Source organism: Patagioenas fasciata, chromosome 17, assembly GCF_037038585.1.
Source record: "Patagioenas fasciata isolate bPatFas1 chromosome 17, bPatFas1.hap1, whole genome shotgun sequence".
Lineage (NCBI taxonomy): Eukaryota > Metazoa > Chordata > Aves > Columbiformes > Columbidae > Patagioenas > Patagioenas fasciata.
Genome location: NC_092536.1, coordinates 4,353,240 through 4,369,802, shown reverse-complemented (window position 1 = coordinate 4,369,802; position 16,563 = coordinate 4,353,240). Strand labels below are relative to the sequence as shown.

The following is a 16,563-nucleotide window of genomic DNA, read 5'->3' as shown; positions in this document are numbered from 1 at the left end:
ACCAACCAAAAACATCTGGTGCATGGACCCTCCTCGGTGTGCACGCTGTCCCTCCTCCTTTTCTAGGTCTGTTATACCTGTTCTTTGTTCCCTTTTCCTGTGTTGTCACACGTGTGTGGGTGGACACCCGAAATGCAGCCAGTGACCTGCTGCCCGTGCGCTCGGTTTCCAAACAAACCTGCTCAGAACCCGCCGCGGTTGGGGATTTCTGCTGATTTAACAGCCACCAACCACAGGGACATCACAATGTCCCTTCGGCTCCTCCAGTGAGGCCCGTGGTTGTCCAGCGATCAGACACAGGTGTTGTAGCAGACCTTGGTAATCTTGAAGTAGAATAATAAACTAATAGTATAAATGTCAGAGGTGTTTGTTATGTTATTACATTTCCCCCCATTCTGGCATTTATCCACAAGCCTGTGTAACGGGACCTTACGTTACAGGAAGGCTGCAGGACTGTGGATTACAGAAAAAGAACCGCATCTGGGCTCACGGCTTTAATTCTGCGCTGGATGTTTGCTGAAGCTTTCCGGTTCACCACAAGGTTAGAGTACTCCCTATCAGCAGTGATTTTCCCTTCTCATGTGAAATAAGCCCTTTGCATAACGTTGCTCTGTGGTCTCAGCTCAATTTATCACAGAGCTGCTCCTAAAATGTGCATTTTCCACTCAGAACCGTGCCGGCACCACCTTTATTCAAAACTTTCCCACCTCTTCCCTACACCCTTAACAAGGGATTCTCATGCATATTGAGGCTGCGTGTAATTATAGCCCCAAAATATTTCTTTCAAGTCTTGTAACTGAGACATGCTAATTATTAATATTTATTCAAGAGATCTGTTTCTTTAAAACAGTAACACAAAGTACTTTCATTGAATACAAATAATGTGAGGGTGGCAGGACTGGCCATACAGCTGGTTTGAACAGTATTTAATGTTCTGCTGTTAGAAAAGATTCCAGAATTACCTGTAATCTCTTCCCACCTCCTGGGAGATTATGGCTGCTTGTATAATCTCATTATTTCAATCACATCTTTGTGAATAAAACTAAAGCAAGGTAAGATAAGAGTGATTTAAAGAAATAGAATGAGATAATTTGTTTACTATAGTGTATATAATTGCGCTTGTTAAGAGTGGAAGCTGCAGGCTTTCATTAGATCTGTCAGTTTTAAAGGGACTCTAATTTCTGAGTTAGGAGTCATAAAATAAAGATCACATAATATACAACACATTCTGTTGTCTTGAGTGTCTTGCAAATCTAAGCTTCCAGCTTTTGAACAGCTGGCTTTTACTGCCAGAGATCTTCTGAGGCCTTTGCACAGCAAATATACAAATACAAAATCTTTGTATTGCCTTTACATTAATTAATCCCCAACTCATCAACCATTCACTGCCAGAAAACATATTAAAAACACCGAGTTAATAAATCAAGGTAGGGGGTCACAGCGAAATAGTGGCTGTTCTTTTGGTGTTAAATGTTGTTCTAGGACACATTATGTCCGTACAGTCATGTGAGCTCCTTTCCTTCACCCTCTAGACTATTCTGACCACAGATTCCATTTATTCCTTTCTCTCCTGATGTTTGGGGCTTTTCCCCTGCCCTAGAAATATCGACCCTTCCCAGCACAGCGCAAACTGGAAAGGACAAAATATCAATGTGGGTAAGTCCCTCTTCTAACAGCAGGAGACAATAAGCCACGATAAATAAAATACTTGGCACATGTTTCAGCTGGAAATTGGCACTGTTAGTTCATCCCATAATCTGGATTTATTCCTCGGTTCAGGGCTTGAAGTGAGGCTCTAGTATGGCCAAATTTATCTGCATCCGTCTTCACGCTGTGATCTGTGTTTTCTAAAACAACATTGAGGGTCTTTCAAAGCGCTCCATGGTTGTGCAATAAATTATTCTCAGCTGTAGGTAACTTCACTAATTAACATCGTAACTCCACCTGTGAACAGTCCTGTTGCAGGTAGTTAAGGAGCAACAATTAGCTGTACATCTGCAGCAAACGAAACTCATGGGGAGAGGGTGTCTCACAAGCTTCAGGGACTTCAGCATTTCACTTTGCGTGACTGTGTAAATGCTTGAACACTTCAGATAGCCCAGGGTTCCTACTCTAGGTTGCTTTGATATGAAACCAGCATGGTTTTTATCTCGAGAGAACTGCACCTAGCAAAAACAAGGGCAGAGTTGTAGAGAAATGCTTCCCCACAAGGCTGCATCTTGAGCCAAAGGTTTACATCTCAAATCTGTCACTTCAATCCCTCCTAAATCCTGCTAATAATAATCCTTAAAAACAGAGTGGTGGGGAAGCTCCTTCAGCGCTGCACCCACTCTGTGCTCGCCCAGCTAAACCCGACACGCGCTTGGGCCGAGTCCAAAACCCTCCCACCTCTTCCCCTGGCTTTTCTTATGAATATGGCAGCAATAAAACACACATCTGAGCATCCTACTTCCACAGTATGTTGTTGTCACATTCTTCACCTTTAAAGAATTCCAACATATGTTTCTCTAAATGTTTTTTTTTTCTCCATTTATTCTACAAAGTTCCCAGAATAAACTTAAATCATTGATTCTGACAGTTTTCCCTTGGTTTGGGCATTTCACTTGGGTGATTCCCCAAGCTTTGTGGGAGCAAACTCAGCTCGGAGCAGCTGTCTCATTGCGAAAATGATTGGTTTCAGTTGTAGAGTGCTGAGGTCCTTTTGGTTTATTTAATTTTTAAAAAATCTTACTCTCTAAACAGAAAAAAATGAAGGCACATTGTATGCCATGGGACCTTGCTCCCCAAATGGCACCTCCCTGGGCATTGCTTGGTTTGCTCTTCGGTCCATCTGAACTGGACGAAAGTGTAGAGCTCAAAGTCCATGGCAGCAAATTGTATTGGCAGCATAATGGGCTGAGTTAAAGCATCATTGACACTGATTTAACAGCTTCCTTTCAGTCTTAATAAATGTAAGGTTGAATCAAATGGCAGACAACTGAAGCAACAGTGGTACCGACAGCAACGGCTCCATCACTGCCCGGCTTTGCTGGTTGCTCCTTGGTGGCAGCGGCCACTGTTCGTGAGAATGAAAAGAAAAAACAGTTAAAAAAAAAAAACAAAGGAAGAGATTTGGGGCCAAATTTGGGCTGGAAAGGCCAGAAAAAGGGTCACTGCATCAAGGAAAAGAAACAAGTTCTCCTCCTAGCCCATCATAACCTGGATTTAAGCTTCATTTTTCATAGTGACCTCAGTGTTGTGCCTTCCTCTTGGGAGAGGAAGAGGAATTGTTTAGGGCGTTTCTGAGTCATTTTGGGTTTATACCGCACACTTTGGCTGAATTATATATTCTACGTATCTGAGATCCTTTACAAAAATGTTCTGTACTCCTTGCTAATGAATGAGGTAGCATAGTGACATTTTAAAAATGAAATTTGTATTCAGTGAGCAAAAGAGCTTTCTGATAAAGTTGCAAATATCATCAGCTTCTTGTCAAGATGGTTTAATTTTGCCTTTTTTGTGAGAAAGAAGAGTACACTTACATTGATCTGTTCTGTGCAGAATGGTAATAACGGTGGACGAAGTAATTAATCATAATTCAGATGTTGTACCTGGACAAAGAAAACTGTGGATGGGAATCGCGCACGACCTCTTCTGAGACAAACAGCTAATAATTATTTTAAGGTCTTTATTGCATCTAGAACGGTTTCAAATATATCTTGAGTTTCAAATAGGTTTATAACTTCTGCTTAGCAAAAGCTGTGGTCGGGCAATTCCTCATCTGGGCTTGCAGTTCAAAAACCTCAGACAACCTGTGCTGTTTAAAATTAAACAAGTGAAACTGAACTGATTAATTTAATAGGCAAATTCTCAGTTAACCGTGGTGCAATATAGGGGCTGAAATACACAAAATAATTAATACCTTTCCAGAAAGGGCAAGTTCTGGTTGTAATTCCAGGCTGTAGTTTTTGGGCTGCACTAAGCATTTTTTCTGCTCCCTCATGGGTTTCTCTCATTTCCCCCACAAACCCGTTCCCGCTCCAGCTCTGTACAACTGGCCATGGTAAAACACAGGAGCTATTGTCTCCATAATTCTTAGCTTCTGCCCCAAAACAGAATGCGTTTGTGTGGATAAATCCTTCCTGAACATCTTCATCTCATTTTTAATAACAGGAAGTATTGCCTCTTGTTTAAGTATTTCCTAACTTGGTCAACTTCCATAGTTTTCTGTCTGATTTTCCCACTTAAAGGAGAGTCAGTAAGCTCCAGCTCCCCTGCACCCTGGGTTTATGGAGCTGCAGAGCCACCCGGCTGCATCAGCGCATCCCTGCTCACCCCCAGCTCCCGTCTTCCCAATCCAGCACCAGAAACTCCATGTTTGCGCTGGTACAGATCTCGCTCCATCATTTCCACGCCACCTTGCGTGTGCGGCGTGGGGCACTTCTTCCTTCCTCCAGCTCATTTTCCTTCTCCGCCTCATTTCCCGGGCAGCGGTGTTGTCTCCTCCTGCTCCGTGACCCTCACGCGTGTCACAGGAAACGGAGTGTTCGCCTTCAGTCACGCTCACACTTGGGATAAGTCCAGGGAGGAGGTTTGGGGTGTTTTTTCGCGCCCATCCTGGTCGCTCCTCCAGCTCTGGCCACGTTCCCGTGACGCTGTGCGCTGGAGTTTGGCAGAGTTGCTATGACAACCCTGCCTGCAGCCGGCGGCACCCGCAGGTTGGTGTCCCTGGGGTGGCTCTGGGGGTGGGCAGGGGCAGGAGAGCGCGGGCCAGACTCGGGGGTGTTTTGCAAACCGAGTACGTGGGCTTTCCCCATCGTTCACCCGCGTTGCTGCTCTGGCACCCTGGGGAGAAGCAGCAAAAGGTGCCCTGAGCATCCTGCTCGGAGCTGGGGGCCAAGCAGGGATTGGGGATGGGTCGGCTGCTCCGGAGGGTGACAGCAGTGGGACCCTAGTGCCGTGGGGCAGGGGCAGTGCAAGGGGTGATCCCCCTGGGGGACCCTTGGTGAGGGTCAGGCAGGGCGCTGCTGAGGGGCACGGCTGGTGCTGAGGTCACACAGCAGGATGTGGTGACAAGCGAGAGCTGCCTAGGGGAGCCAGCAGCCCCTTCTCTGCAGCCGGTTGAATTTTCCACCTCGCTCTTACTGAAAAGAAGTATAGTTGTAGGTAAATTGCATTGCTCTGAAGTTCCGTGAAGAGTCAGGGGAAAAAATCAGCTTCCTGTAGGGCTGTACAAAATAAAGCTGTGCTTTACCAGAAACAAAGCTCCAAAGTGAGAGCATAGTCTGGGATTCTGTTCAGATCCTCATCCCCAAGTGCAGCAGCGGAGCTGCATGGGAGCAGCAGCCTCTAGCCGTGAGCACCGAGAGCTGCAGCCTCCCCACACCCTCCGAGTAGGTGACTAAAAACGTCCAGGGTGGTGAATACCAACTGTGGTATAACGTACACACACCTGGCGTTGCTGTCGTGGATTTGGAAGAGGATTCAGCCAATAAAGGTGGCTCCTGCACCCTGGGTGCTCCACGCAGGCTGTGCCTTGGAGGGCACAGGGAAGCAGATGGTGGGGTGCTGGGGCTGCCCCTGCAGCTGGGAATCCTCCCTGGGGATTTTAAATCCTAACTTTCAAGCTAAAGAAGTAGCCAGATGCTGTGATGGTACCTTGATGCTCCTATTTGGCAGGAGACCTCCCTTCATGGCCATGAGCTGCTCGAAGGTCATGGCCATGGGGTGGGTGCACGTAGCTGTAGCTCCGCTCTTCTGCTCCCCCAGCAAGGGGAGCACAGATGTGAGCCAGCAATGTACAGCTCTGAGTCCTGCAAACCCAGGACACAGCCCTTGGCAAATATTGGCAAGAGCTCCTCTCTCTGGGGGCTTAGCACCCAAACTTAGCAGCTGTGGTGCATGTTGTGTTTGCATTGCAGAAAAACCATCATCTGCGGCAGGCTGCGACTCCACCGTACCGAGGGACAGATCCTGGCCTTGGTGTCCTTAAACCAAGACACTCCCAGGTGGGTGGCATGGCCAGGGGACTCCAGCTGCCCTTACAGACAATGCCATCCCCAAAACACCTACTCCAAGAGTTGGCAACACGGTGGTCTTCACGTTCCTCCCTCTCCTTGAGGTCAGTGGAGGAGGGACCTGCGTTTGACAGCCAAAGGGGACAGACCAGCCAGGAACCCGCTCTCTGGCCCCTCTCCTTCCACCACAGCCCAGCAGGAGCCTCCCTGGGTCCGAGCTCACAATGCCATGCCCAGGCAGGTCCCCCAGCCCTGCCTGCACCCCAGCCCTGCCCGCACCCCCAGCCCTGCCTGCACCCCAGCCCTGCCTGCACCCTGGCCCTGCCCGCACCCCAGCCCTGCCTGCACCCCAGCCCTGCCTGCACCCCCAGCCCTGCCCCCACCCTCAGCCCTGCCTGCACCCCCAGCCCTGCCTGCACCCCAGCCCTGCCTGCACCCCCAGCCCTGCCTGCACCCCCAGCCCTGCCTGCACCCCAGCCCTGCCCGCACCCCCAGCCCTGCCTGCACCCCAGCCCTGCCCGCACCCCCAGCCCTGCCTGCACCCCAGCCCTGCCCGCACCCCCAGCCTTGCGTGCACCACAGTAAGGAGACACCTGGGACATGCACTACACAGCACAGCAGTGTTTTGGGGAGGAAGGTTCATCGTGGACACAGTAATACTTTTTTTTAGCAATGATATCTCCCAAATAGCTGTTGAATGACCGTTTCCCACAGCTACGTGGAGAACTGAGGATGAACACTAGCTGTATTTTCTTAGATATAATTTCTAGCTATTATTCCCTAGCAATGACCCGAAGCAGTTTCCTTTCCCGAGCTCCATGCTTTCCCTGGCGCTGGGCTCCCTGGCACCCCTGGTACAGCAGGAACAGGAGCTCCACTCACACCCAGCAAGGGAGAGAGGCAGAAAAATCACCAGACACAGCACCGACCAGCGGATCAGGACAGAAGGGGGAGCCCAGGAGACAAAATCGGAGAGCGTCGCACCCCACGGTGCTCCAGCCAAGCTCTGAGTGTTGATGGCACTCACAGCATCTTGCTTTTTGCTTCTACAGCCACTTTTTGGGGTTTATTTATAGCTTATAGCAGACCACTCTCACCTCCGAGTCCATCCTGGCATTCCTGCTGCGCCAAACAGCCGTTCCGCAGGCAATATCCAGAAATCACCACCGTGCTGCACCCCACTGTTGTCCTCTCTGTATTGATGGGTCAAACCAGCTTCTTCTCCCACCTCTACCCCTGCACTGATCTTTGATCTCTGACACCCAAATCACCCGCCCGCTATGCCCATCATCCCCACCTGGTCTTTGTGCTTAAAAACCTACTTTGCTTCAGAAGCCCCTTCCTTGGCAGCTATTTGACAAGCTTGTCTTGCCCTGGGCAAGTCCGCAGCCTCCTGGTAGAGAGAAACATGATTTTTGACCCCTTCTTACACGGCACCTGCAGGGGGGATATTCATGCAGAAAAGAAGCCTGAGCTGTGTTCACTGCGGGTGTACGAGGTGCCCCAGCTTCTGGAGCTCCCCCGGGGACACCGGCCAGCTCCCTGACCTGCTCCGTCTTGTGAATGCTTTCCAATGTCCTGAGATATTTCCTAGCAAACCATTTGCTTAAACAACCGCTCCTGCCCCGTGCGGAGCCGGCAGCGGGGAAACCATGGGAAGGAGCCTGGATGAAGAAGGAGCTGCCGCCCCTGTGCTCCCCGAGACCTCTGGCGGGCGCTGAGACCGATGCCCGTCACAGACCCAACCTCCTGAGACTTATGTAACATTTCCTAACAGGCCAGGCTATTCTGCAAGCCTATTTTCAGATAGTGCTGGTCGGTACTTCAGTATTTTTAGATACCTTCTGTTTGTTGCATCTCTGTTTTACCCCTCCAAATCCAGACATCAGCCACCAACTCAGATGCATATTAAAACATAGCTCACAAATAGACTGTTCTGTTCATACCTGCCTTGTAATTTCTAATTTATTACTGACCACAATTTGTTTTCCTCTCCAGCCACGAAAAACATGCCCGTTGTAAAATACCCCAGGGCTCGTGAGCCCCTCTGGTGTGAATGGGACAGGAAAGCACAGAAATGTGGATTAAGACACACGGTCTATGCTGTAAATGGGGATCGGTATACTGGGGAATGGCTGGACAACTTGAAACATGGTAAGACAGCTCATTTTGAGAAAAAGTACTGATTTACATGTCTTTACGAAAGCGCCTAGGTGCAGGGAGCAGTCAGCAGTTGTTCATGTATATGTATATGTGTGTATTTTATATATGTCATGCAAAAATCCGCTCAAACACATTTCTAATGGGCAACTTAAAGAGCTTTTGCATGTACTTAGGGGCAATTACCTGAAATATCTAGATTATCGATGTTTTTACAGAAATCCCCTATGAACACAGCAAACTGCAGTCAGCTCCACGCACCCTGGCTGCAGCAAAGCCCAGCACAACAAGGCTGCTGGTGCATTGCTGGCCTCGGAAAGCACCTGGCTTCGGGAATATGAATTTATCCTCAAGCTGTGGCGGGTGCTGCAGGACACGGAGCAGGGGAAGGAGACCCTGACCGAGCCCTGAGCAGCCGGAGCAGGACGGGCTTGTTTACAGGCAGTTTTGGAAAGATTTAAGCGCATTCAGCAAAGGCCACACAGGAAGCTCCTGATCAAGATTAACGATGCATCCAATTTGGGAAACTAAACTGAATCGCAGACATAACCCTGCCTCGGTGCAGGGAGCCCTGTAAAGCCTAAAAACCGCAATGGTCTCCCCATCGTTCCTCTTGTTTGTTGAACAGGTAAAGGCACCCAGGTGTGGAAACGCACCGGAGCTATTTACAGCGGTGACTGGAAGTTTGGGAAGCGGGACGGCTACGGCTCGTACAGCGTTCCTGACCCTGTAACCAAGGAATACAAGAGGGTGTACACGGGCTGGTGGAAAAATGACAAAAAATGCGTAAGTGAGATTTCCTGCACCTGCCCAAGGTGAAGCAGGGCTCCCCAAAACACGGGGAGAGTTGGGTGTACACGTGCAAAAAGATCACTTAAAATACCCATCTTTCAAATACTAAGGCTGAATTGAAGAGGCTTAGGGAAACAAATATGTGGAACAGGAAAATGAAATCAAGAGCAAAGGCTCTGGTGTTTAAGCCCTCTGTCCCTGCCCTCCCAGCTTTGCTGCTCCTGACGTTACATCTCCAGGTCAGGAGCTGCACCGTGTCCCACTGTGTCCCATAGGGACGCAGCAGCGAGACTACAGGCAGAAGCGACAGGAACAAACATTCCCCCAGGCACGGGCTCTTTAAATCTTAATTTGAACTTGCAGAAAGCCAAGGAAGCTTCAGGACTAAAAATCCATCATTTATAAAATGCCTAGAATGTTCCGTCACCCATCATGTCCCCTCTGGAGAGGGACCCATCCCACCCATGTGCTACAGCCCCGACCTCCCACCAGCGATCGCTGCTCGGACTCAGCTGCAGCTCAGCCAAGCAGGACAAGAGGTTTCGTATCAGAGGTCTTAATCCTCCCACCCATCGCTTTCATTCCTCTCATCCTTGAAGCAGTCGCAGGATCCTGTGTTATAAGCACTGCAGGAAAATGTACCTTCTTCTGGGAGTTTTACAGCATATTAGACAAATAACAGAGTTCTTTTGGAAATTAAGCCTGTCACATAAATCACTGTTTTTTCTAAAGGAAACATAATGAGGAAGTCATCTGGTAAAAATGACTGCAATCCTATGTGCAAAATCCCGGCAGGAATGTTTTCTGATCTGCCAATGGAAACCTTCTGTTCGCCTTTGGGTCTCCTCTTAAATTACATTAATAGCCTCGTACACTCTAATTGGCGTGTGGCTCTATGGCTCCACTCACTTGGAGGGAGCTTCCCCTCCTGTTCTTTGAGGAGGTGTTTTGGATGACTGAGCTTTGCTGAAAGATTTATCATGACATCCAAATATTACTAGGTTTTTTTTCTTCTGCTGCAAAATTCTCCCCTTTATGTCCATGCTGTTTAATATAATTAATGCTCAGCAAAATCAGTTATTTTCAGAACTGATTTTATTTTCTGTTCAGAGATAAATCAAAACCTTACTCCTATGGGAAAACTAATTTGTAATATGTAAATATTTCTTAGTGGTATCACTCCCTGGTACAGGGGGTGCCTCTGGATTTAATAACAAACACACAGGTAAGACAAACACCTCCTGTCATCCCCGGCAAAGCCATTTCCATGGTTAAGCACCGCTTAAGAGGCTTCTGGTCTGCCCCAGGGCAAGGGAAGGGGTTGCCCAGCCTGGGACACACGGTGTGGAGCATGGTCAGGGCTGAAAGGCACGAAATCCCCATGTTGAGAGACGTGAAATCCCCATGTTGAGAGACATGAAATCCCCACACTGAGAGACAGGTCCTTTTAGTGCTGCCTATCCCCAGGCAGGTTTATATACTAGTAAAACTCGCTTTTAGCTAAATATTAGTGGCAATGATGCCAATAATAACACACTGAGATTTAAACCTGAGGTTTTGTCATGGGAATAAAAGCATTTGCCAAAACCAATCCTATACCGCTGTCTCTCATTTCCTCCAACACAAGAACGGCTGCTGGGCTGGGCTGCCAGCTGCCACGTGGAAGAGTGCTAAGCAAAGGTGTATCACAAAAACAATGTCCCAAAATTGAACACTGACCCCTTTCAACACAGAGTCTCCTAACCAGCCATCTCTGTGCCGCCTCCAGGGCTACGGGATGACGTTTTACCCCGGCGGGGAGCACTACGAGGGCGAGTGGAGCGGCGGGCAGCGGAGCGGCTGGGGACGGATGTACTACCAGGACGGGTCCATCTACGAGGGGCAGTGGCTGCAGGACCAGCCCGGCGGGCTGGGGATGCTGCGGCTGCGTAAGTACCGGCCACCCGCACCACAGGCCTCTGCCTGCCCCCTTCAAGGTATTTGGTGTCGTGCTGCTCTCCAAATAACCCTGCCGTCCAGATTTCTGGGTGCTACATCGCATCTCCCACTGCAGCTTTGCACCAGGGTTGCGGCTGCTCCCCTGTGTCGTCCTTCCCCTCTGGGTTTGGGGCTGGAGGCAGCACAAGGGCCAGTGTTGTGCTGCTCAAGCCAAAACACATGGAAGCTGAATTTTGCTGTGATTTACATGTAAATGACTGGGGTGGTTAGGGTTAGAGATAATATACTGTTGGGTCAGAGAAGAGCAAATCTCTCTTTTCAAGCCAGGCACTTTGCCAGCCGTGCTTTCTAACTGCTGCATACCAAAGAGGAGTCCAGTTTCCAGCACAGAAATAAAATAGAGAAGTTTTCTTTTTGAGTTCGCTCCATCCCCTCTCTCACTTCCGACACTGGCTCAGGTTGAGTGAACACAGGGGTTTCATTAGTACACAATCCCTTCCCAGAAGTAACAGCGAGGACATGATGAATTTGGAATGATAGGGGCAATCGCATCATAAAAATAGAAATTTGAAATGTTTTCCCCTTATTTTGCTTGGAGTGTAACACATTTTTCCCCAAAGCAAAGAATCCAAATCCCTTGCAGTACAAGGCACTGCATTCCAGGAACATTTGAAGAAATATTATCTCCATATTATTACTATTCATCTATTCTTTTTCTTGAAAGTGATGTCAAGGCTGGTAGTTAGCTAAGCAAAGCAGCCAGGAGGAACAAGCCTGACCTTCGCTGCACATCACACACCACTGCACTCTCTCTGATGACTGCAAAGCCACTTTGAACCGATGACTTGTCCTGATTAAATCAGCACCCACTTCCAGGGGTAACCCCTTCCACTGATCTGCTTTGCTCCCATCAAAGTCACCCTCGGCGCTGTAAACTGTTCATCCCTCGGGGCCCAGCCGTGGCTGATGCGCCCGGTTGCCTCCAGCGTAGCCTGCAACTGACTGCGAGCTGGATTCCTTTCGGTTAAAATTAGCCAGAGCAATTATTTCATGCCCACAAGCCGAAAGCATTCAGCTCAGCCGCTGGAAGCGTGCCCGCATGCCGGCAGCTTTGCGATGGGGAAAGAAAAGGAGTTCTTCAGTGGAGGTCACGGTGAGCTGCAGCTCGAGATTAAATTGCTTGTAGTGGCAGCGTGCCCGGTGAGGGCGAGCTCGGCTGGAGCACCGCGCCGATTCGCCACCTCTGCCACGGCCCGTTGCCGAACAGCTTTGAAACCAGGGCACTGCGCACCCGCGGAGACCTCCGTTGTGAGCAATGCAGCCTCTCAGTACTCTGGGAGGAGAGGGGATGGGAGCAGCTGAGTGCTGCAGGGCAGCCAGGGGGCTCGATGGCCCCGGGGCTGTGATTTCGGTGGTCTCTGAGCTGTCGATGGCTGGGCAGCAGCGCAGGTCAGTGTTGAGGGTGAACAGACCACCAGCAAGCTGAAGATAACCACAGCCACGGCTCCAACCTGCAAAGCAGACCCTGCCCAGAGAGCCCAGCAGCCACGCTCCCCATAAGCGTTTTTGGTTTCCCCCCCAGCCCCCGGCGCTCTGGCAGTCCCCAGCGCCGGGCAGGGTGCCCTGGTACTTCGGCTACCTCTTGCCACGAAGAATGGCACAATTCAGATGAGACCCAAAGATATTTCCACTAAGTAACTTGGTAGAAATCCCCATGTTTTTTGGCTGAAATCCCCATGTCTCTGTGTGTGTAGGAAGAGCGGACAGCAGAGGGACTCTCCTGGTGACAGAAGCGTGGCCTGGACGTGTCCCAGCCCCAGTATCGCTGCGGGTGTGATGTCCCTTCTCAACCAGCGTACCTGGTTCCTGCTCCCATCCCTGGTCCCTGCTCTCATCCCCTTGCAGCTCTGCTTCCCCTGTTCATGATTCCTGGATGGCAGCACAGAGCCCAGAAAAACCTCTCTTGACTGGCAGAAAAACACCAAGAGATGCAGTACAGCTGGAAAAACAGTCTGTAACTGATTGCCTGAGCTGCTCAGACACTCACAGCAATTCTTGCTCTGTAATTCATTGAGGAAAAACATAACTGCGAGTATTATTTGAAATCAAGATTATTTTGACTGGATAACGATCAGTGCTGCTGGTCCTTGCCCAGACAAGCAAACTTCTTCAAGCCAGAAATCCCGCGTGATTTGTTGCAGTGGCAAATCCGAAACTTGTGTCCTATAATTTTTCATGTTGTGAGGAGTGACTCAGCTACTGGTCTTACCCTGAGCTCACTCACTCCACGTATCAGCAGAAAATTAATATCACCAGGAGAACAGAGCAGGCGAATTCAGTTCTTGTGCCAAGCGGGCAGGCGTGGGCGCCTTCCGCAGCCTCTGCTCCCCGCGGCACAGCAAACGGAGCCCGGTGAAAGCGAAACGACGCTGTGCTGCTGCTCCCTCCGAATTACTCAGAGCAGCCCAGGAGATGATTTTCTCTTCTGTGGGTTTGCCGTGTTGGTTTCATTTGTAGCCCCCTAATGAAACGGAGCGAATGTCATGGTCTGTTCATGTGTTTAATTGCAGCAAATGAAAATCGGTACGAAGGAAACTGGAAAGATGGAAAGAAGCACGGCCCAGGGAAATTTTTCTACTTGGATAAGGGACAGTTGTTTGAAGGCATCTGGGCAGCAGATATACCAAAATGTGGAATTCTGATCGACTTTGGCAGAGATGAAGCTCCTGCCCCTACTCAGTATCCAATCCCGAAGGTAATTGCTTGGAAATTCCATTTTTGCTGGTGATGTTTGCATTCACCAGCGCTCAGGGCAGCTCTCCAGGCAGCATTTCACTCTCCAAGTGATTACCCCCAGCTCAAGCTCAGAGGCCTTTGGCCAGCAGTGTCCTAAATGGCCCCGGAGGGACAAGCGTCCCGTCCAGCCACTGCTGGAGCCTCCCACTCACCTACATCTGAAAAAATGCGTTCTCATGCACCAGAACTGCTTAGAGACCTGAAGCAGCACAAAGGAAACGGGGACAATAGAGGCAGAGACAATAGTGGGATTTGCGTCAAAACCAAATGATTTCACCGAGCCGAACAGTCAAAGCTGACTGCACCTTACTGACACCTGGGCAGCTGCAGCGCTAATGTCAGATATTTCCCTTACCAGGAACCACGAGCCAGGGCCTGGTCCGTGTCCAGGGGGGCAGGGGGACGTGCGGAGCAGGCGGGGTGTCTGAGAGGTGACAGGCTCTGCTCCCCCTGTCCTATAAGGGTGACACAAGCTGTGGAGAAACAGCCAGTCCCCATCGCCCAGACTCAGTGAATGCAGGACGGGGCACACAGAGCCCTGGGCCGCCAGCCTGGCACGTGCCCTTCCCATCACTTTGGCACAGGAACCGGAGGACGGGAGAGCCTGTCCCCAACTCTGTGCCTTCGGAGGAGCACAGGGGACACAGCCCCAAGGGACACAGCTGGCCAAGTGTCTCAGCTTGAATCCCAGTGCACGAAACACAACGCAATCGCATTTCCAAGGGACGGTTACTGCAGGATACGTGTGGGGAAGCTCCTTTTTGCTTAGAGCCGAGCAGACCCACGCGGGGCGACCGCTCTGCGTTGCCCCAGTGACACCAGTGAAGCGCCTGCGGTCCTCTGCTCCAGGGACGGGCTTGTTGCAAAGAGACACAGCGGAGATGTATCTCTGCTTCCCTTAATCGTTCAAATCTGGTTTCTATAGCAAGGGCCCTTTGAGCACGGAGATTTTTGACAAGCCAGTTAATCCTGTAAGACCCAGGCACACCCACAGCAGCGCAGAATAATAAACATGAAATACTCACCAGGGAAAAACAAGCTCGATTTTGCAAAGAGTGAAAGGAGCAGCACTTCTGTAGCTAAAAATATTTACCTTACAAGGCTTGTCAAAGGTCAGCCCAGAACGGCCTCTTCAACAACCCAGCCCTGGGCTGAATTGCCATCTCACTAAGGCAGAACGTTCAAGTCTGTGGCTGTTTATTTAACTCCCCGAAGGCCAAGTTAGGAGCCAATTTTCTTCTGCTCTGCAAGCAAAAAGAAAGCACCAGCTTTCACTGTTGTTATTGCGCTTTCCATCAGAAGAGATTTATTGTTCTCAGAATATGAAGTAACAGATAAAAGGGGGAAAATTGACTTCAGATTTCCATAAACCTTTTGCCAAATTACTGTCACGAGCACCCATTGGACTAAAGTCAGCTTTTGCTGAGCTTCTGTGTGGGAGAAGTGTCACCACGTGTCTTCATTAGCAGATACAAGGAACAAACAGGACAGAAAACGGCTGAAAAGTAGAGAGAGATTGTCACAAACTTTGAGAGAATTCAGCATGGGTGATGGGGTTGTGTCAAGGCAGGATTTGAACATAACTGCAGAGATGGGGAAAGACAATATGGTGGACTTGGGGTATTTGCTGTTATTATTGGAGCCAAGGCTTTGGAAGGTGTAACGAAGTAAGAGGAGGACTGGATGTTTTCTGCCTGGGAGAACACCACCCGTTCTACCCAGAGCTATTTCAAGGAGATGAAGTGATGTTCAATGTGCTAATAAAGTTAGGAAAGTGTAGCAAGGTTTGTAGAAGAATAATTGAAAGGCTGCAATATAAACTAACATCCTGATACACAGGAGAGTCTCTGTTAATGCTGTAGTAATCGTGTCTATAAACCTTAAGCTTCTCCAATTACACTGCATAACGGATTTGTGTTCTTTCTATTCAGATTGAACTGGCTGATCCAGATGGTGTTTTAGCAGAGGCCCAGGCGATGTTTGATGACAGCCAAGATGAATAACCGGATGCTGACGATAAAAAAAGATGCGAGATAAGAGCACGATCCGGGGTTACTTATTCATTTGAGTCTGAAACCCACACTCTGGGGTATGGTGCGGGGGTCGGGGTCACTCTTCCCTCAAGGGGACCCACATTTACTTCACTCTGTGAGGCCGCCTCCCCGCACTGTTATTTTGGGAAAAGAAAACAGTCCCAAGATTTAAGCAGCGCTGACAGAAGGAAAAGCATATTAACTACCTCATATTTCTATCGGCCTGCACAAAGAGGACATTTTATCTTTATATTATGTACATTCACGAGATCCTCAAAAACACAGCTAGGATTTACACAATATAGTTGAAGAGATAAGGCACATAGAGAAAATAAGCATATTGTAGGCCTGTAGATAACAAATAATCGGCAACAATTGAGTACATTTTATTGCATTACAGTATTTGATATCTAAATAAGTGATATACAATAACCGATGTTTAAAATGCTTGAGGTAAATGCGTAATACCGTTAGTATAAATAAGGGATAAAAACCAGATTCTAAGTGCACTCTTAACCTTCAGATCCGTGTGTGTGGGTCTGGTCACTGCATGGGGCACAGAGCATGCCCAAGGTGTAACTTCCGCAACCATTTCCAAAGCTGAGAATGAAACATACTTGATATCACGGCTTAAAGTGCAGAAAATAGTCAGAAAAGCAGCTGTAATAACAGCACAATTAGTTCAGAACCTACCAGCTTGAGAAAGTTAAAAATAAGGTTGTCCCGCTAGCTTCTAATTCCGTATTTCCTAAACAAAACCAAAACCTCCACGCTTCTCTGTCGCTTCGTAAAAGATCCACACACAAAAAAAAGAGAATTCAGCTACCTATCCCGGTCAGCACAGAATT

At 49.0% G+C, this 16,563-nt stretch overlaps 1 protein-coding gene across 3 annotated transcripts; it reads left to right on the top strand.

The window, feature by feature from the left end:
• The first annotated feature begins 421 nt into the window (after positions 1–421).
• On the top strand, positions 422–15,785 carry MORN3 (MORN repeat containing 3). 3 transcript variants are annotated; one of them, XM_065852014.2, is made up of 7 exons: positions 4,538–4,697; positions 5,901–5,987; positions 7,995–8,150; positions 8,785–8,942; positions 10,717–10,876; positions 13,457–13,641; positions 15,614–15,785. In XM_065852014.2, exons 3-7 carry the CDS (start codon positions 8,006–8,008, stop codon positions 15,683–15,685), a joined length of 720 nt encoding a protein of 239 aa, XP_065708086.1. In that variant the 5' UTR covers positions 4,538–4,697; positions 5,901–5,987; positions 7,995–8,005; the 3' UTR covers positions 15,686–15,785. The 3 variants fall into 3 exon arrangements, with proteins under 3 accessions (XP_071672088.1, XP_071672087.1, XP_065708086.1); XM_071815987.1 differs by lacking the exons at positions 4,538–4,697; positions 13,457–13,641; positions 15,614–15,785 and adding an exon at positions 422–541 and having other exon boundaries at positions 10,717–11,542; XM_071815986.1 differs by lacking the exons at positions 13,457–13,641; positions 15,614–15,785 and having other exon boundaries at positions 4,531–4,697; positions 10,717–11,542.
• Positions 15,786–16,563: the final 778 nt, after the last annotated feature.

What these genes read in the sequence shown, in the direction of transcription:
- MORN3 (XM_071815987.1), top strand. Translation starts at nt 8,006, where the DNA reads ATGCCCGTTGTAAAATACCCCAGGGCTCGTGAGCCCCTCTGGTGTGAA. An exon ending in GCTGGACAACTTGAAACATG is followed by an intron (nt 8,151 to 8,784) that starts GTAAGACAGCTC and finishes TTTGTTGAACAG; the next exon opens with GTAAAGGCACCCAGGTGTGG. An exon ending in GGAAAAATGACAAAAAATGC is followed by an intron (nt 8,943 to 10,716) that starts GTAAGTGAGATT and finishes TGCCGCCTCCAG; the next exon opens with GGCTACGGGATGACGTTTTA.